This window comes from Chelonoidis abingdonii, chromosome 4 (assembly GCF_003597395.2).
Source record: "Chelonoidis abingdonii isolate Lonesome George chromosome 4, CheloAbing_2.0, whole genome shotgun sequence".
In the NCBI taxonomy this organism is placed as follows: domain Eukaryota; kingdom Metazoa; phylum Chordata; order Testudines; family Testudinidae; genus Chelonoidis; species Chelonoidis abingdonii.
The window spans coordinates 112,378,116-112,397,362 of record NC_133772.1 but is presented as its reverse complement, the minus strand read 5'-3'; the positions used below and the strand labels follow the sequence as shown (position 1 = coordinate 112,397,362).

The 19,247-nt window shown below is 51.8% G+C and overlaps 1 protein-coding gene across 2 annotated transcripts; it reads left to right on the top strand.

The window, feature by feature from the left end:
* Window positions 1-633: 633 nt before the first annotated feature.
* LOC116837470 (uncharacterized) lies at window positions 634-19,166 on the top strand. Of its 2 annotated transcripts, XM_032801898.2 has the most exons (13): window positions 634-1,341; window positions 3,809-3,985; window positions 5,364-5,469; window positions 8,167-8,289; window positions 8,842-9,073; window positions 10,408-10,431; window positions 11,388-11,510; window positions 12,688-12,875; window positions 15,628-15,827; window positions 16,241-16,332; window positions 16,765-16,819; window positions 17,371-17,468; window positions 17,650-19,166. In XM_032801898.2, exons 1-13 carry the CDS (start codon window positions 1,145-1,147, stop codon window positions 17,904-17,906), a joined length of 1,872 nt encoding a protein of 623 aa, XP_032657789.1. In that variant the 5' UTR covers window positions 634-1,144; the 3' UTR covers window positions 17,907-19,166. The 2 variants fall into 2 exon arrangements, with proteins under 2 accessions (XP_032657789.1, XP_032657790.1); XM_032801899.2 differs by lacking the exon at window positions 11,388-11,510.
* The last annotated feature ends 81 nt before the right edge of the window (window positions 19,167-19,247 follow it).

Here is a 19,247-nt window from a genome sequence, read left to right as displayed (position 1 = left end):
CAGAACAACTGGTAACCATCATCTCATTGCCAATTTACAATGGCACAGCAGACGGTACAGAACAACTGGTAACTGTCTCTGCTACCTTGCAAAGGCAAATGAATGCTGCTGTGTAGCAGTGCAGTTCCGCCTCTGTCAGCGGCATCCAGTACACATACAGTGACAGTGACAAAAGAGGCTCCAAGGTTGCCATGCTATGGCATCTGCCAGGGCAATCCAGGGGAAAAGGCACAAAATGATTGTCTGCTATTGCTTTCACGGAGGAAGGAATGAGTGACGACATTTACCCAGAATCACCCGCCACACTTTTTGCGCCATCATGCATTGGGATCTCAACCCAGAATTCCAATGGGTGGGGGAGACTGCAGGAACTATGGGATAGCTACCCACAGTGCAACACTCCAGAAATTGACGCTAGCCTGGGTACATGGACGCACACCGCCGAATTATTGTGCTTTGTGTGGCCACGTGCACTGGACTTTATACAATCTGTTTTACAAAACTGGTTTATGTGAAATCAGAATAATCCTGTAGTGCAGACATACCCTAGGTGTCAGACATAATCCTCTTCTCATACCCCTTCAACCTGGATCACAGACAAAGGGCTCAAGCTCTGCCAGAACTAGATCCTGTATACTATGCTCCAGATCCAAAAAAGCACTGACCGTGGCACTGATTTCTGCAGTGCTCTGATTACCAAGGGGAACTGGTCAATTTCTGCTGTAAGGGGGGCTGGACTTGCTCGCTGCTACCTCTACCACTGCCATGACCACTTTGCATGGGTGTGGGCTAAACTTGGTTTAATAATAGCTGATGTCCACCCTAATGACAGGACCAACTGGTGTGCCCCCTTCACAGCTGGGGAGTGGTGGAAGCGGTGATGTGGGTGGGGTTGTCTGGGGAGCTGTAGAGGGGGTGGATTGAAGTCAGACCCATCTACAAGAATGAATACAAGAAAAGAGGAAAAACCGGGGCCCGGGGAAAGGGGTTTGTTCCCCACCCCCGCCCAGTTATGGGGTACCCCCGGTTCCTGCCAGCCCCAGGATCGGGGGCCTCTGGGGGTCTCCAGATGGGGCTGTCCTGTTCCCCTTTCTCTCCGAGCTGAGTATAAAGCCCTAGGCTTCCCTCTACCAGCTTCCCGGCCATGTTACTTTCCAGTCCCAGCCCCTCGGCCTCAGGCAGCGGGCGGTCTCCGCACCGCCGATGGAGCTGGGCTCCCGGGGGCCTTGGGCAGTGGGATGCGGCGGCCGAGGTGCCCCGGAGCGTGGCTCCGGCTCCAGGTACCAGCCTCCACTTCTACGTGCTCTGGTCGCTGCAGGAGCCGGCCCGGCAGCTCAGCAGGTGAGATCCGCGGCGGGAAGAACCCGGGGACGAGCATTGTAGGCCGGTCCCCACCGGCTCTCTCGAGTTCCACGTGGCCTGGGGCTTTCCCCTGAGGCTCGGTCTGCGCGGAGCCCGCGGGGGCGGAGGGGTGGGCGGAATCCCGGCCTGGGCTCCGAGCACGCTCAGCCCGCACGGGTCAGGGCTCTCAGCTCTTGCAATTCCCCGCTTCGCCTGCGGGCGACGCTACTGCTGGCACCCATCCCGCAGGTGTGCCGCTGCCCCCGAGTCCCCGGCCTGTGAACCCCGCTGGACAGACAGCCCCTGCCCCGCCAGCCCCTAGCTGTGCCAAACAGTGGGGAGTGAAATAAACGCAGCTCGCTAGTACCCGGCCTTCCTCTCTGGCTATAGGAGCGGTAGGTGGCTTTTACGCAGCACTTCCTACAGGGCTGATGCAAGGATCTTTCGTGCCCTAGGTGAAACTTCCACCTTGCGTCATCTCCTCCCCCCCCCTCCCCCCCCGCTGGCGCCCGCACCCTGAGGAAGATCCTCCCATTCGCTGCCAACCCCCTTCCCTCCTTGCAGCACAGCACCCCCTAGCATTTCTTTCTCTGTCATCGGAGCTTTCTGCTGCCTGCTTCTCCCTTAGCATCATCTCTCCCCACCCTGGGGCACTGGCATCGCCCATACTGTGGAAACAGGCAGGCCCTGCTGTGCCCCATGGAACTGCCCTACTATTGTGGGGGCAGCTGTTGGATGGAGCCATATCGAAATATGGGGGCAGGCAAGGCTGGGGACCAGGACTCCTGGGTTCTCCCCGCAACTCTGGGAGGGGAGGGGAGGTTAGGGAGTAGAGTGGGGGAGGGGCAGNCACCCCTGCCCCGCCTCCTCCCCAAGCACACCATTGCTGCTCCCACTTCTCCACCTCCTAGGCTTGTGGCACCAATCAGCTTAGGCACTGCAAGCCTGGGAGGCGAGAGAAGTGAAGCAGTCACAGTGTGCTCGGGGAGGAGGCGGGGCAGGGGCGAGCTGGGGTGGGGAGTTCTGCTGCATGCAGCTTCACCCCCCACCCGCTTTACTTACTGCAGGTGGCCCTTCCCACACTCACCTGCCCCAGCTCCCTCCGCCTAAATGCTGGTGGCGATTGGGGCGGCTGAAGATCTGGCCGCTGCAGTCGCCGCCGAAGAAAATGCCCCCCCCCCCCCAAATCCTAGTGCCCTAGGTGACCGCCTAGGTCGCCTAAATGGTTGCACCAGCCCTGACTTCCTACACTCTCAGTGCTGTGCCGGAATGAGCCCAGGGCGGCTGGCACTGTGATACCCTGGTGTGGCTGATTAAAGACAGCCGTTGCTGGGCCCCTGGATTGTGGGCACCTAGCAGGTGACAGGGATGTCAGTGATCTGGTACTGAGTGCCACCCTTTGTTTATGTGGCTGCTGTGTCCAGAGGCCCTAGTCAGGATTAGGGACCAACCATGGTCTCTTCTCTAAGGAGCTTCTACGTATTTAATCAGTTTGAAATGTGTTGCCTTTCAATTTAATTAAATTATGATTATTGTTTATTTGTATTACAGTGGTGGCTAGGAGCCATGGTGGACCAGGGCACCACTGTGCTAGGTGCTGTACAAACACAGAGCAGTAAGGCAATGTCTACACTACCACTTATGACAGGAAAATATATGTCGCTTAGGGGTGTGAATATTCCATCCCCGAGTGACATAAATTATGCCAGCATAAGCGCTAGTGTGCACAACGCTGTGTTGGTGGGAGAGCTTCTCCCACCGCCATAGCTTCTGGTGCTTGTAGGGGTGGAGAGCTCTCTCTTGTCGGCATAGAGCAGCTACATGGGAGATCCTGCAGCAGCGCAGCTACATCGGTATAGCTGTGCCGCTGTAACGAATCTAATGCAGACATAGCCTTAGGACAGAGGGTCTCAAACTGGGGTGTGTGGAATATATTCTGGATGGGGGGAGAGAAGCTTTAGGGAAAAAACCCTTCCTGCACACAGTCAGAGCTGGGTAACCAGAGAGTGGTGGCTGTTGGCTGGACGGTGGTATGGTACCCTTACTTCATACCACTGAGCAACATAAGTTTTGCCAACATAAATGGTAGTGTAGATATGGCCTAAGACAAGAGCCAACAGTTGGATATAGACAAGGGAGTACAAGGACCCGGTGAAACGATACCGATCAGCATGATCGGCAGTGGTATGTGCACACCAGCTGCCTCTCCATTTTCAAATTGATTGAATATCCTTTGCCCTTATATTATGATGAGAGAGAGTAATAGAAGCATCTGATTTGCCCTCTCTAGCCCATTCATTATTTTCTGTAGGTTAATGACATCCCCATTTATTCATCTCCTCTCTAAACTAAATAGTCTTAATCCTTTCAGTCTCTCCTCAGATGGACATCTGCCCAGGCCTCTCCTTGTTTTCATTTGGGCTTCCTCTATTTCTGCTACACCATTTTTTTTTGTTGTCTCTTCAAGCAAATCCAGCCGGATGTGTTACCAGATTCAGCTGCCTCTGCCGTTGCCAAAACAACTTGTAATCTTTGGCTTGGGTGACTGGAATCATTATTCCCAAAACACAAGCATCACTGTGGAGGTGCTGGTGAATCCAGATGTCAAGCCACAAAGGATTGGCAAATTGGGGTCTGATGTGAGGTAAATGTTGGGTCTTGGATAGGCACTGATATGCTGCCAATGGTTTAACAGAAGGCTCCTTGAAAAATGCTCCATATCAGGGGTGACAGAAGTGACATTTCCTGGGTACATAACACCAGTCTCTTCCCATCACCTCCCAATTCTGTCAGCCCTTCCACTCCCACCCCTCTGTCAACCCATGCTACCCCGTCCCAGCCCTTCCAGGAGGTTCTTGTGATTGTTCCTTACATCTGTGACAGCAGTGAGAGATGGGCCTCTATGGTCTCTGGCTGAGGGGTGCTTTGTCATGTGGGGAGTGGATCCCTTCTGGTGGGTGCTGGTGAATGGTTGGCGACTAGGTCCCCTTTGTTATTAGAGGTCAATCTGAGATGATTGCTGGCAGATGTTTCTTCTGGTGTGTGGAGGGACAGGTCTTCCTCAGCTAACAAGGGAATAGAGGACGTGGAGGGAGTGGGTCCCTCCTAACTTATATGGGGAGTAGTAGGAATAGGGCTCCAGGTCTCATTCCTGGGACCAACTCTTAAAACTCTGGGCTAGGGCTGAGCACTCGCAAGCTGGCCCCAATGGGAAAATGTGCTGCAGCACACTCAGGCAGTGCAGCAGCTGCTTGGTCCCCTCTTCTTCCTTGTGGTGGCCAGCTTTGGGGTGAACAGGTCTGACAGGGTGCAGGACCTATGGGGGATACGGGCATGAAGCTCCCTTACAGCAACTGTTGTAGCAGTGGGGAGCACAGATGTAGCATGGCAGCTGCCAGCAGAAAGCACCCAGCCAGCTCTGTGCTAGCACAAAAAGCGCTGAACATTTTTCCAGGCAGAGCTGACATGTAGGCAGGGAGAACCTGACAAGTTTTTATTTTTTGGCCATCTTTCCCCTCTCAAAGATTGTAATAAATTCTTTTGTCTGCTCTGATCAGCCCCCTCTGGCAGATAGGGCCTGATGATTGTGGGCAGGAGAGTGTGGTGATTGTCAAGGAAACGTCCCAAACTGAACATAAAAAATGTGTGGGCCCCTATGGAGAAGGCCTGTAGAATAGAACTGCATAGTTTTTTCTGACCATCCTATAGAACTTAAGTTAGGAACTTAAGATGGGTGGGAGAGAATTTGGAAGGGCTCCTCAGCTCACCTTTCCCCCCCTTATTGGTGTGGCAATTTCCCCCAGAGCAGCCCTTCTCCCCAGTGTTGTTACTAGGATGAAAAAGAATCCTTGCAGCCAAGGGATCTGGAAGGAACAGCAGGTGGGGGAGAGCTTCCTCCCAGGGCTGAGTGCTTTGTGGCCTGGGGGCACTGAATTCTGTGGAACATTAGCACTGGTAAGGGAGCAGGATGTCTCCCCTGGGCAGTGTCCACTGTGAGCTGAGATTCCGTGGTCCTTGCACAGGTCCCTTGTGTGGGAAGGTGACTGGAGGGTGGATGTTCTGATGGCTTCATTGAAACAAATGGACTGTGGCAACCCTGTTAAACTTCTCCTGACTGTCAATGGGGAGGTAAGAAAGCAGTTCCCTACATATCATGTTCTTCCTATTGTGGGTGCTGATTATGGCCTGCAACACCCCCTGCTATTCCAGTGCTTGGTCTCCTCCCACAGATGTGCTAATGGGATGTTGGATGGGATGGGATCTGAGTTACTGCAGAGAGTTCTTTCCTGGGTGCTGGCTGGTGAGTCTTGCCCACATGCTCAGGGTTTAGCTGATCGCCATATTTGGGGTCGGGAAGGAATTTTCCTCCAGGGCGGATTGGCAGGGGCCCTGGAGGTTTTTCGCCTTCCTCTGCAGCGTGGGGCATGGGTCCCTTGCTGGTGGATTCTCTGCAGCTTGAGGTCTTCAAACCACAATTTTGAGGACTTCAATAACTCAGTCATGGGTTAGGGGTTGTTATAAAAGTGGATGGGTAGGGTTCTGTGGCCTGCTTTGTGCAGGAGGTCAGACTAGATGATCATATTGGTCCCTTCTGACCTACGAGTCTGAGTCTATAATGCACCTCAGGCCTGACCTGAAGCCCTGCTGTTCCAGACCTATGTTCTATGCACAGGTCTACCAATGCACTTTTGACTTTTAAATGCCACAGGATACTAATAGATAAAGTATGTTTCAAATCCATTCTGACCCCAGTTCTTGGCATCCAGGCAGTTGGTTGCCCATGTGTTGAAAACATTGGACCAAGTGCCCTGGAGATGGATCCTCCCCTTGCTATTGCCCTCCTTTGGAGGTCTATGCATGAAAAGCTTCATAAAGCTAGTTATTATTATTGATACGAGGCTGAAAAGTTCCTGATTGCAGCACTCCTGAATAAGGCTCCAATCCATGGGCTGAGTTCAGACTCCTTGTCTATCTGTCCATCTGAGCATCCATGTAGCTTTCCACTTTCTTAGTCCTGCAGATTTCGAGGCCTGTGGCATTGCTGTCAAGGTTGGGAATGATGACCTAGGGACCAGGCATGTTCATATTTGCAACCTTTCAGAGCCAGCACCTGAATCGGTTCCAGGGTCTCACTGCTGGCTGACTCTGAGGATTTCTGCCTTGTTTCACTTTCCTGGGGCTGTTACCAGGGCCGGCTCCAGGGGTTTTGCCGCCCCAAGCACCCAAAATAAAAAGCCATGATTGCAATCTGTGGCAATTCAGCGGGAGATCCTTTGCTCCGAGCGGAAGCAAGGGACCCTCCACCGAATTGCCGCTGAATACCTGGACGTGCCGCCCCTTTCCAGAGTGGCCGCCCCAAGCACCTGCTTGCTAAGCTGGTGCCTGGAGCTGGACCTGGCTGTTACATTGTTTGTAGCTATCACAGCACCGGGTGCTCTGCTTAATTCCCAGCAATAGCTCTGTGACGGTTCCCCCTAGACAGTTGCCTAGCCCCAAGGGAAAGAAAGAGAAGCAAAGAAGCTCCGCGTGAATGAGTATCCACTTTGGTAAATACCTCTGGGGTGAGAAACACCTTCATCACCACCAGTCTAAGTTCCAAATACTGGCTAACTGCTAGATTTCGAAACGTGATTGTAAATTGGGAATCATCATTGAGCAGCTGTTTCCAATGGGGTCCCACAGGACTCGGTGCTTTGCCCTACACTATTTAACATTGTTTTCTTCCAAGTCAGTGATAACATAAAATCATCACTGATAGAGTTTGCAGATGACACAGAAACTGGGGGACAGTTTGCAGGTGACACAGAAACTGGTAAATAATGCAGAGGACAGGTCACTGTTTCAAAGCAATCTGGATCACTTGGGAAATTGGGTGCAAGCAAACACTGTGTTTTAATACAGCTAAATGGAAATGTATACATCTAGCAACAAAGAACACAGGCCATACTTACAAGATGGGGAAACTCTAGTTTGGGAAGCAGTGACTCTGCAAAAAATTTTGGGGTCATGGTGGATAATCAGCTGAACATGAGCTCTCAGTGTGATGCTGTGTCAAAAAGAACCAGTGCAATCCTGGGTTGCATAAATGAGGGAATCTCAGCTAGGAGAAGCAATTATTTTCTCTCTGTATTTGGCACTGGTGCAACCACTGCTGCAATACTGTGTCCAGTTCTGCTGTCCACAATTCAAGCAGGATTGTGATACAATGAAGCAGTTTCCACCACCAGAATGAGTAAAGGATTAGAAAACATGCATTACAGTGATAGACTCAAGGAACTCAATCTATTTAGCTTAACAAAGAGAAGGTTAAGGGGGTAAGTTGATTACAAGTTATAAGTATCTATGTGGGGAACAAACATTTAATAATGGGCTTTTCAATCCAGCAGAGAAAGGTATCATACAGTCCAATGGCTGGAAGTTTAACCTAGGCAAATTCAGACCAGAAATAAGAAATTTTTGACTATCAGGGTAATTAACCTTTGGAACAATTTACCAAGGGTCATGTTGGATTCTCCATCACTGGCAATTTTAAAATCAAGACTGGATGTTTTTCTAAAAGATCTGTTCTGGGAATTATTTGGGGAAAGTTCTATGGCCTGTGTTATACGGGAGGTCAGACTAGATGATCACAGTGGACCTTTCTGGCCTAGGAATCTTTAAGAGCTGGACACGGGCTCCAGACCTGCAGTTGATCTCTCTCTCGTAATTTAGCTTTTTTTCTCACTCTGTGAGTGAGGGAGAGTAAGCCACTGGTGTGTATGAAACGTGGGGGCAGGCTGAGAATGTTGTTCTTATGCTGCTCTGCGGTCCCTGTCTGTCCCTTAGTTGCTCAAGGGCATCTACAACAGCACCCCCAGTCGTCCGTTTCTGGCACCAGAGCCCACCCAGTCACCAGTCCTCCCAGAAGATACCATGTCCCCCATCCAGGTTTTGGACGATACCACTGAGGTATGTGTACGTTGGACACCTCAGCTGTACCTTCCCACCCTGTTCCTTGCTTGCAGCCATTCGAGGCCAGTGAGCTCTATTTGCAGGTAAAGCCATTGGCACACTCGCCTATCAGGGCCCTGGCTGAACAGGTTAGTGAAGCTAAGGTCTGGTCTTGCTAGAAAGATCAATGAATTGTAACGTTCCTCACTTGAGTCAAATGTACCTGGTGTCTACAGGTAAATGCTTCAGCTTGTCACTGTCCTGCTCTCCCACCTTCCAGTAATGCCCCCGTTCTTGCTCTACCACTCTTCAGTTGGCAATCTGAAAATGGACTGCTGGCTGGGCATGCAGCAGGAAGAACAGCTGATGGCTACATCAGCTTGGTTCTCTCCACAAAATTAGCCTCCACCACAGTAGTGGGCTAACTGGGGGGTCCTGGCTCACCTGTCCCTTTGTCATCTCCAGCCATGGATGAGACTGATCTAAAGAGCCAGGTGAGAATTAGAACAGGCTTACATTTTCTCCCAGAAGCCACAGGCAACTGATTCTGCTGTCACTTCTGTTGGACAGGTTAAAGGTCAGACTTTGGAGGCAACTGCCAGAGCACAAAGGACCAGAAATAAGGATTCATCTCCACCACCAAAAAAGCTGTTGATGCCCCTTACCCCAGAGTTACCCACTAGCCAGAAGGCACCCAAGGAGGCCAGGAGGAAAATCCGCAAGCCTAGTCCTCTCCAGCTAAAGCAGCCTAGGAAAGTCTTGTTTGAGCCCAGGGCATGTGAAGGGGAGCAGGATGCTGAAGGTAACTCTGGTTCCATAAATGTGGCATGAGATGCAGACATTAGGATGATAGCTTTCAGGGTGTCTATTCTGAGTCTTGCCTGCTTGACTCTCAGACCTGTGTGTGCTGCCTCTAGGGACAGTTGCCCAGTGTGTTCCTAACCCCAGCCAAGAGGGTCCCCTGTGTCCCTCTCAGAACCCTGAGAATCTCTCTCTGGTTCTGTCCTTGAACAAATGGCTTGAGTGTGCAACCTCTGCCTGTTTGGTCAGAAATGGAACTCGGGGTCTCCTGAATGCCACTGCACTGCACCGTGTGATAGTTCACCTAGCTCTTCATCTGTAGGTGTCAAAGCACTTACAAATGAAGATAAATGTAATTATCCCCATTTATAGCTGAAGAAACTGAGACACAGAGAACATTACCCATTGTTACACAGTAGGTCAGTGACACAGCTGAGCTGAGATTGCCGGTGTCATGATCTCTAGTCCTGTACCCTGTCCATTGAGTCAGCCAGTCTCCCTTACCAGTACTATATCTCTTGGTCTTGTGGACACGTCATTAATTGATGCCAAATGCAGAGCGTGCCAGGAGGGTATTTTTAAATACGTTCTTGCATTGAACATCCTTTATATGTAACAGTCTCCAGGGAGTTGGCTGGCTCACAGGGAGTGGGGAATTGGAAACGGAACCTTTCTCCTTTAGAGCATTGGTTCCAATTCAACCCGAGCTTGGGACCAAAATCTGTAAGCCTTTGAAGGCTATTTATTGTATGAAATGTGGTGTTGGATCTTAGTCCCATTCCTAGGGAAACAAGTGTCCCCATCCCCAAACCACTGTCACAGTGGTTACCCTTATTGGCAGTTTGAGCAGAGGAGTCATGGAGCCTGATCTCCTGTCTCACCCTAGAGGGGTCCCTCCAGGGAATGGGTGAAGCACAGTGGCAGAGGGAGGCCCTGCTTTACTTGTACCTGTTCTGGGGATACCGATACCAGCTCTCTCCAGGGCTCGCTCTCTTGCACCTTTCACCAGCACTAATCTCACCTACTCTCCTACGCTTTGAGACCTAAGTCTCTGAACCTGGAGGTTTGCGCAGACAGGCAAAATGAGCTGGTGGTCACCCTTCACTCTCTGTGAGTCAGCCTGTCACCCTGATATGTGGCTGGATTGAAACCAGTGTGCAAGTGTGTATCCACTCCCATGGATCTCCATGTTCAGAAGTGTCATTTCCATGGCAGTGTGCCAGGGTAGGGAGAAGAGGCATTTGCACTGCATCACAGGATTGAGTAGTTCCTAGGAGGTGACTCCCTGCTGCTGCTTTCAGGGGACCATCATCTTTCTGTGTTTTCTCTCTGCAGACTTGGAGGTGAAGGAGCTGCAAGGTGAGAACCGGGTGCTCAGACCCTGGCCTGGCTTCTGAGCCACTTGGGGATATTGTTCCTTTGATGTCATAGGCCTTGGAGTGAACATTCATGTTTGTCCCTTTAACTTACTAAGCCTCAGGAACTGTGAGCAGGCTAGGTGTACTCTGCCTGCCTTCATGGGGTTGCCCCCAAACTATACACCCTGGGCATTGTGAGAGGGACAGGAACTATCTCCAATGCTGCTTGCAGCCTCCCTGAAATCTGAGCTGCCCCACTGGGTACTTGGTGGGGCTCACTAAGGTGGGTGGTGGGTGGGTGGCTAAAATGATGCATAGACTTGACCAAACTTTTTCCAGCTTCCCTGCCAGTTAGTATGGGGGCCTGTTGGTGAGGGAAGAACTTTGGAAGGGAAAGGAGAGGGAAATGGAAGAAGGGAGTAAGCTTCCCGAAAGAACTAGCTGGAGGGAACCCTCGCCTCTCACCCCCACATGCCCTAGGAGCTGGCAGTCACCTAGTCACCAGTCTCTCCCAGTACCCTTAAATGTAGGAGAAGAGAACTGGATCTGTCCACAGCTGAGGATTCTTTCCTGCATGGATGCTCAAAGGGATCAAAATGCCCCCCACCTGCTTGTCATGAAGTGCAGGGAGCATGATCCTGGAGCTAGCCAGACTCCCCACTGCTGACTTCCTGTGTTACTGAGAATGGGAAGGGGAAACCCCATGATTACTCCCTAAAGCCAACAAGAAAATCCCCATGCCCAAGGGGCCCTGGCCTCCAGACCACTTGGGTGTAGGTATGTAGTGCTTCTTGTCCTACCATCTGTCTTTGGGGGTTCAGGGCCTCTGGCTACCACCTTCCCATGAGAGTCCAGGCCCCTGCCTCTTCACTTTGCCTTCTCCATGGAAGCAAAGAGACCCTGAGGCCCCCATATCTGGTCCAGTGACACAGTTTGGTTTGGTCTCTCCTTCTCCAGTCTGTCCGAGCCCACGATGGTGTCACGCCATGTGCCTCAGTGACCCAGAAACAGCCATTTTGATTGGTGGAGAGGGAGCCAATCAACAGCCTTGCAAGGATTCTCTCTGGAAACTAGAGATTGGTGAGAAGCTTGGGGCTGGGCAGGGGAAGGCAGACAGGGCCGGCGCTTCCATTTAGGCGACCTAGGCGGTCGCCTAGGGCACCAGTATTTGGAAGGGCGGCAGACTGCTCTGGTGGACCTCCCGCAGGCGTGCCTGCAGAGGGTCCGCTGGTCCGGCGGCTCCAGTGGAGCATCTGCAGGCACGCCTGCGGCAGGTCCACCAGAGCCGCGGGATCAGCGGACCGTCCACAGGAACACCTGCGAGAGGTCCACCAGAGCCGCGGGACCGGTGAGCAGGCCCTGCGCCTAGGGCGCCAAAAACCCTGGGGCCGCTCCTGAAGGCAGAGGTCCCTAGGGACAGAAGGCATCTCTGGGCGAAGCAGGAGCTGAGTGCATTGGGTCTGCTCCGAGCCAGGCAGATGAAGCATTCCACCCATGCCAATGCCATTCTGTGCTGAACCCTCCACAGGGAGGGCAGTATTATTCTGCATGGATAGGCTGGAAGCCACTGGCTCCTTCCGCTGGGATGAGAATGTAGGAGGATGCCCCCATGGCACCTCAGCTCACACTGCTATGGACAGCTATTTCTCCATTTTTCTCTCTTGCTCAGCTTCCTCCTTGTTCTCTGTTTTATCCTTTTTACATGTTCTTTGCTGACTCCTCCTCCTCTCTGCTCCTTTCTGGTAGCGCCATTTCCTCCTCTTGGTCCCCCCACTCAGCAGAAGGCTGCATGCTGTTGAGACTGGGGGCCATCCATTGGTGCCACCCAGTGCTGAGGTCAGTGCCATGGGCTGCAGCCTGAACCTGCAGTCCTGCATGTGTGAGCTGCTCCTGCTGTTGGCTGTTAGGACTAGGAGCATCATTGGAAGCAGGGAGGGGGAGATGAGTGGCTTTCAAGGAGCAGAGGCTGCGCACACTTTGCAGTGTCTGAGGGGTTTGTGAGGTGAAGCCAGGGTCCTGCCGCTTTCCACACACACACACATCTTCTTTTCTGCTGTGCTGTTCCCCAGCTATATGCTGCCCCCACACCCTCCACCGCCAACCCCAGAAACTGCTGTAAGCCCTTCCCTCTGGCACTGAGTCAGGAGTGGGAGAAATGAAGGGAGCAGGGTCCTGACCAAAGGCGGATAGGGGATAGGGCTTTTGAGGTGTGAAGGGAGGGTCTCTGCTCCTCACTAGTATGGCGTTACTCCGACAGACAATGATTTCTGGTTCCCCATGGATCTGCCACCACTGGGTTCTGTGCCGCCCTGCTCACGTGGTCACACTGCCACCTACGACCTGGACACAAAACGCATCTATGTCTTTGGGGGCATGAAGGAGGGAAAGCCCTACAGCACTATCCACATCCTGGACACATCCACCTGGAAGTGGCTTCTCGTGGCTGTGAGTAGCGGAGCTTCTGCAGGAAAGAGACAAAGCATGGGGGGAAGAGAGGATGGGAGGAGAAGTGTGTTTCTGTCAAGGACCAACTGGGAACCCAAGAGCAATATGCCCATGTCTTTGCTCTTGTGCTCGCCCTTTGGCCTCTGGTCCAGTGTCAGGCACTGTCAGTTGGTTCCCATTTCATGGTCAGTGGAAGGGATATGGTTAAGGTCATCAGTGGGAGCCTTCAGGAGGGCAAAGGGGAAGTGGGCTGTTCTGGGTTCTAATCCCCTCCTTGCTTTGTCCCTTGGGGGGAGCCAAGTTAGACCCAGCTAGGAAAACTTGGTTAAAAAGCTTGAAGCTCACTGGAAACCAGATAGTGCATCCAGTGTGAGTGAGCCTGGAGGCAGAATGGATTGGCACTGGATGCTGTGTCTGAGCCAAGCTACTTGGGAGAATAGCACACAAATTGCAGGGGAAATGGTCCCCCATTTGTGGCGGGCTAGTGAAAACCTGGTCTTGGCACCAAGATAATGATTTGGCTTTCTTGGTTCAGAAGCCCTCATAGAATCATAGAATCAAAAGGTTGGAAGGGACCTCACGAGGTCATCTAGTCCAACCCCCTGCTAAAGGCAGGACCATTTTCCCTAAATAATCCCAGCCAGGGTGCGGTCTAGCCGGACTTTAAATAGCTCTAAAGATGGAGATTCTACCACCTCCCTAGGTAACCCATTCCAATACTTCACCACTCTCCTAGTCAGAAAGTTTTTTCTAATATCCAGCCTCGACTTCCGCAACTGCAACTTCAAACCATTGCTCCTTGTTCTGTCCTCCGTCACCACTGAGAACAGCCTAGCTCCCTCCTCCTTGGAGCATCCCTTCAAGTAGTTGAAGGTTGCTATCAAATCCCCCCTTAGTCTTCTCTTCTGCAGGCTAAATAAGCCCAGTTCCTTCAGTCTCTCTTCATAAGTCATGTGCTCCAGTCCTCTAATCATTTTTGTTGCCCTCCGCTGGACTCTCTCCAATTGTTCCACGTCCTTTTTGTAGTGTGGCGCCCAAAACTGGACACAATATTCCAGATGCGGCCTCACCAGTGCCGAATAGAGGGGAATAATCACATCCCTCGATCTGCTGGCAACACTCCTACTAATACAGCCCAGTATGCTATTAGCCTTTTTGGCTACAAGAGCACACTGTAGGCTCATGTTCAACTTTCCATCTACCGTAACCCCAAGATCCTTTTCTTCAGCACTGCTACTTAGCCAAACAGTCCCCAGCCTGTAGCAGTGCATGGGGTTTTTCTGTCCTAAGTGCAGGACTTTGCACTTGTCCTTGTTGAACTTCATGAGGTTTCTTGTGGCCCACTTCTCCAATTTGTCTAAGTCTCTCAGAATCCTATCCCTGCCCTCCAGCGTGTCCACCACTCCCCCCAACTTGGTGTCATCTGCAAATTTACTTAATGTGCAAGCTATCCCATCATCAAGATCATTAATGAAGACATTGAATAGAACGGGCCCTAAGACAGACCCCTGGGGCACACCACTTGTTACTGGTTGCCAACTAGAGAGTGTGCCATTGATACCTACCCGCTGAGCCCGTTGATTCAGCCAGTTTTCTATCCACTTCACAGTCCATTCCTCCAACCCATACTTCCTTAGTTTGCTGATGAGAATGCTGTGGGAAACCGTGTCAAAAGCCTTACTAAAGTCAAGGTATACAACATCAACAGCTTTGCCCCCATCCACAAGTCCAGTCATCTCATCGTAGAAAGCAATCAGGTTGGTCAGGCATGATTTACCCTTGGTGAATCCATGCTGACTGCTTCTGATCACCTTGTTTTCCTCTAAGTGTTTCAGGATGGATTCCTTCAGCACCTGCTCCATGATTTTTCCAGGGATTGAGGTGAGACTGATTGGTCTGTAGTTCCCTGGATCTTCCTTTTTCCCTTTCTTAAAGATAGGTACTATATTTGCTTTCTTCCAGTCCTCTGGGACCTCTCCTGTTCGCCATGAATTTTCAAAGATAATGGTCAACGGCTCTGCAATCACATCAGCTAACTCCCTCAGCACCCTCGGATGCAGTTCGTCCGGTCCCATAGACTTGTGCACGTCTAACGTCTTTAAGTAGTCCCTAACCTGACCCTCTATCACAGTGGGCTTCTCTCCTCCTCTCCTCTCTGCGTTCCCCAGTGTAGTAGTCTGGGAGTTGATCCTGCCCGTAAAGACTGAAGTGAAGAAGGAATTGAGTACTTCAGCCTTTTCCATATCTTCCACCACTAGGATACCTGCCTCATTGAGTAAGGGACCTACACCATCCCTAGTCCTCTTCTTGTTGCTTGTTGCTCCTCATCTTGTGCTTTCCCCCTTCCCTCTTTGTTTCCTGGAGAGAAACTTTCCCAGCTGGTGATCCCCCTGCACCTTCCTCCCTTCCTTTTCTGGGCAGCACTAAAGCACAAGGAAAGCCAGAGGGCTGAGAGAGAATGGCATAGGTGGGATTAGCAGTGATTGGGGTGGAAATGTTTCCAGAATGACCTCCTGTTCCTGTTTGTGTTCAGAACCAATTGGGATCAGTGGGGTGATGCCCCATTCAGGTCAGAGAAAGGTGGGACATAAACTGAGCAGATATTGTCCACCCGCATCTTAGAGTTCTGGTCATGGAGCAGGTGGAGTGGCACCAGGACTCACTATGCCCATGGCCAGCCGGGAGCTGACCCATGCCAACCTGTGTGCTTCATTTTCACACGTGAAACATGACTAGAAACTTTCTTCCTCAGGCCAAGGGGAAGGTGCCGACACTGGCCTACCACAGCGCCACCATCTACCATAAGGAGCTTTTTATCTTTGGAGGGACTTTCCCCAAGATGGCATCCCTGGAGTCCAGAGGCTGCAGCAACACACTGTATGTCTTCAACCCTGAGTACAAGATTTGGTACCAGCCCATTGTGGAGGGAGAGAAGCCCTTACCTCGGCTCGGGTGAGACACCTTCATTTCAGCCCTCAAAGATAGAGGGAGGGAAGCACCAGCAGGTCCCATCTAGTTACTCTCCACACCTGAAGGGCAGGGCATGATTGTCCTCCACAGCAGGGCCACCTCCAGGCACCAGCCGACCAAGCATGTGCTTGGGGTGGCACCTTGGGGCGGGGTGGCACTCAGGTTTTTTTTATTTTTTTTTGGTTCAGCTGGGCAGCACTGGAGGGTTTGGGTTTTTTTGTTTGTTTTTTATTTCGGCAGGTCGCGCTTGGGGGGGGGTGGGGCCTGAGGTGCAGGGGGGCCCATAGCTGAGTTAATGGCTCTCCTGGAAGCCTGCTTTTGTGAAAAGAGACTGAACCCTCAATTCCAAGAAGTTCCAGAGGCTGCCTTGCTCACTCACCTCCCTCTCTCCCCAGCCATTCAGCCACTCTGCTGAGGAACAAGCTGGTGATCTTTGGGGGTCAGAGGACCCCTTTGTACCTGAATGATGTGCACATCCTGGATCTGGGTGAGAATAGGACATCACTATCCTGTTAGGCTATACTGGGCAGCTGGGGTGGGAATCCAAGGGCTGCCTGCCTTAGGAAACATGATTGGGGGACAGTGGGTGAATGAGGGGCCTTATGTGATATGGGAGGGGGACAGCCTGGCTCTGAGGTGTCTGGACCAGAGGAAGGGGATGGGAAGCTGTGGATGTAGGGAAGGCCTGATGGGGTGGGTAGGAGATGGCTTGGCCCAAGGCAGAGGGTAAGAAACATCAGGCACTGGTGATTGCAAGAAGCTGGGTAGCAGATTAAACCAGCTGCTGCTCTGATTTGATGCAGCAAACCCTATGTTCCCCACGTTCAGCACAGAGGTTTGTGTCTTGCAGTGGGGCTGGCAGAGCTGCTAGGATTTCCATGCATTTGAAGTGTCTCCTGCTTTTTCCCCTGTGCTTCAGGTTACATGGAGTATGTGCCGGTCCCGTTTCTTTCAGGACAGCCTTCTTCACGCTGGTAAGATCCTGCTGCAGGATCAAGAGGCCTCTTCTTCCCCCACCCCTCTGTATCTCGCTTCATGGCTGGAACTGTGCTTCCTGCATGCTTGCAGGGCTACCACCCAGCACAACTCACCCTCCCTAGTGCCTGGGCAGCACCAGAGCCAAAGAAAGGGAGAAACCCTTATAAGGAGAATGCTTGGTTCCGGAAGGGAGGCCCTTGGGTACTTGCAAACATAAAATCCTCTGCCCTTCATTAGCACCTTTTGTCTGAGGTTCTCTGGTGCGTCTCAGACACACATTAAGCCTCTCAGCACCTGCAGAGGTGAGTCACCATCTAAGGCACAGAGAGGAAAGTGCATGACCCCGGGCAAGTCAACAGTTCAGGGGCAGACCTGGGACTAGAACTTGGGAGTCCTTACTCCCATCTGTGGCGTGAACCACTATCCCAGGCTTCCTCTCCTAGGTAAGTAGAGGCCCCTTAGGTGGTGTTTGGGGGAGGAGGGGCAGGGAAGGTGGGTCCCCTGCACATTTTGCTCTGGTTATTGTTATGCTTTGCTCTGATTCTAGCTTCCATGCTGCAATGCCAGTGTCTGACCAGAAGGTCCTGATCAGTGGAGGCTGCAATGCCAAGGGAGCCCTGCAGGATGTATTCACCTTTCACCTTGGTGAGTAACTCCCCATCCCCTCCTCAGAGCTGCTGACTGACAAAGAATTGCTGAAGGTGGCTGTTGTGCTGCAGTGACAATGCACTTGCTGGTATTTCTGGCAGCCTGGTGTCCATCTGTCTGTTTCATCCCTGGTGCAGAGGACAGCTTTGCCAGCAGCAATCATTCCTTTCTGTTGCAGATACCTTTGCATGGAGCACAGTGACACACAGTCACCTCTCCTTAGTGCCCCGGGCTGGCCACACGCTGCTCAACCTCACCTCTGCCCACCTGACAGATGTGGACAAGGAGAGCCAGAGCAAGTGCAACCTGTGCACCGTGCTGGTTTTCGGCGGCTCAGACTGTGCTGGGACCTTCTACAATAGCACAAGCAAGATCCAGCTGGACCTAGAGGAGACCAAGCCCAGGACAGCAGGGGTTCTGTGTCATGGTAAATAGAGACACATGGATAGACAGTGGGTGGCAATAAATGAATCAAAGCAAAGCGGGGAACCAAGTCTCTGCATGTAGGTGAAAACTGCCCCACATTTGGAATGTCTCCCTGAAACCTGTGGTGACTTCTTGCCTATGTTGGGGCCCATGGACATGGAGCGTGAGGACTAGGCACAAATCCCCAGCCTCACACTTGCATGATGCCTATGTTTTTGACACCTAATTACCCTGGGAAGCCTGAACTAAATCTGCAGTGTCCCGTTAGACGAATTTCCTCCAAGGCTTTGGGCAAAACTAGTCTCTTGCTTTCCTCTCTTGCTGTATATCACTTCTCTTCCCTGACCCAAATCCCAGCTTCTGTTGGGCGGAAATGGAAGTGACCTCATATATTCACTCTTAACTGGGTGAGGAGAGGGGGTTGCTGCAGGTAGGGTGACCAGATGTTCTGATTCTATAGGGACAGTCCTGATTATTTTGTCTTTTTCATACATAGGCTCCTATTACCCCCCACCCTCTGTCCTGATTTTTCACACTTGCTGTCTGGTCACCCTCGCTGCAGGCTCTGAAGAGAGGGCTATAAGGTGAGGATGTGAGTCACCCACCAAAGCTGGCTGGATCTCAGCTGCAACTTGGCAGTTCCTTTCTGCCATCCAGGAATAGGGTTCTTCTGGCTTGGAATGAATGAGAATTCACCACCCAGAAATCTCCCCTTTGGAAGGACGGGGGACAGTATTGCTAGAAAGTGAGTGACTGGCTTTCTACAAGTGGCTGAAAAGTGTCTGATGCTGTGTGATGTCTGGGTGTAAGTGGCATGCCATCTGCGGATGGGGAAGAGAACACTGTCATCTTTGGCTAAGGGGGAAGCTGGCTGCTATGCCAGCAGCGAGGAAGACTAGTTCTCCCAGATTGCTGCTTGGTGAAGGGAAGTCATATAGATCACCCAGCAGCCTGGGAGAACTAATCTCCTTCATGCTGTCACTGCCGGCGTGGCAGGCATAGTGTAGCGTAGCTGTCAGTGGTTCCCTACAAGAGCAGAGAGACCTGGGGTTGGGGTCTAGCTCTCATTATGTTTGCAGGAGGAGAGAGTGGGCCTGATCTTCTTTGCACTTAACAAGCACGTGAACTGGTATTTACTGAAGGCAATGGGAATTACTGTAATTGTGGTGTGGGTGCTAGGAGAATCAGGCTGGTGAAAGTGAGGCACCCTCAAGCTGGCCTTTTCCCATAGGTACAACTCAATTTTGGTATGAACATTTCCTGTAAAAGTCTATAGCCCTCACCCTCCACAATAAAAAAAGCTAAGAGATCTTCCCCAAGCCCATTCCTGGGCCCAAAGCCAAACAAATG

Coding starts and splice junctions, on each gene's coding strand:
- LOC116837470 (XM_032801898.2), top strand. CDS start 1,145: ATGTTACTTTCCAGTCCCAGCCCCTCGGCCTCAGGCAGCGGGCGGTCT. Junction 9,074..10,407: donor AGGGGAGCAGGATGCTGAAG/GTAACTCTGGTT, acceptor TTCTCTCTGCAG/ACTTGGAGGTGAAGGAGCTG. Junction 16,333..16,764: donor TGTGCACATCCTGGATCTGG/GTGAGAATAGGA, acceptor CCTGTGCTTCAG/GTTACATGGAGTATGTGCCG.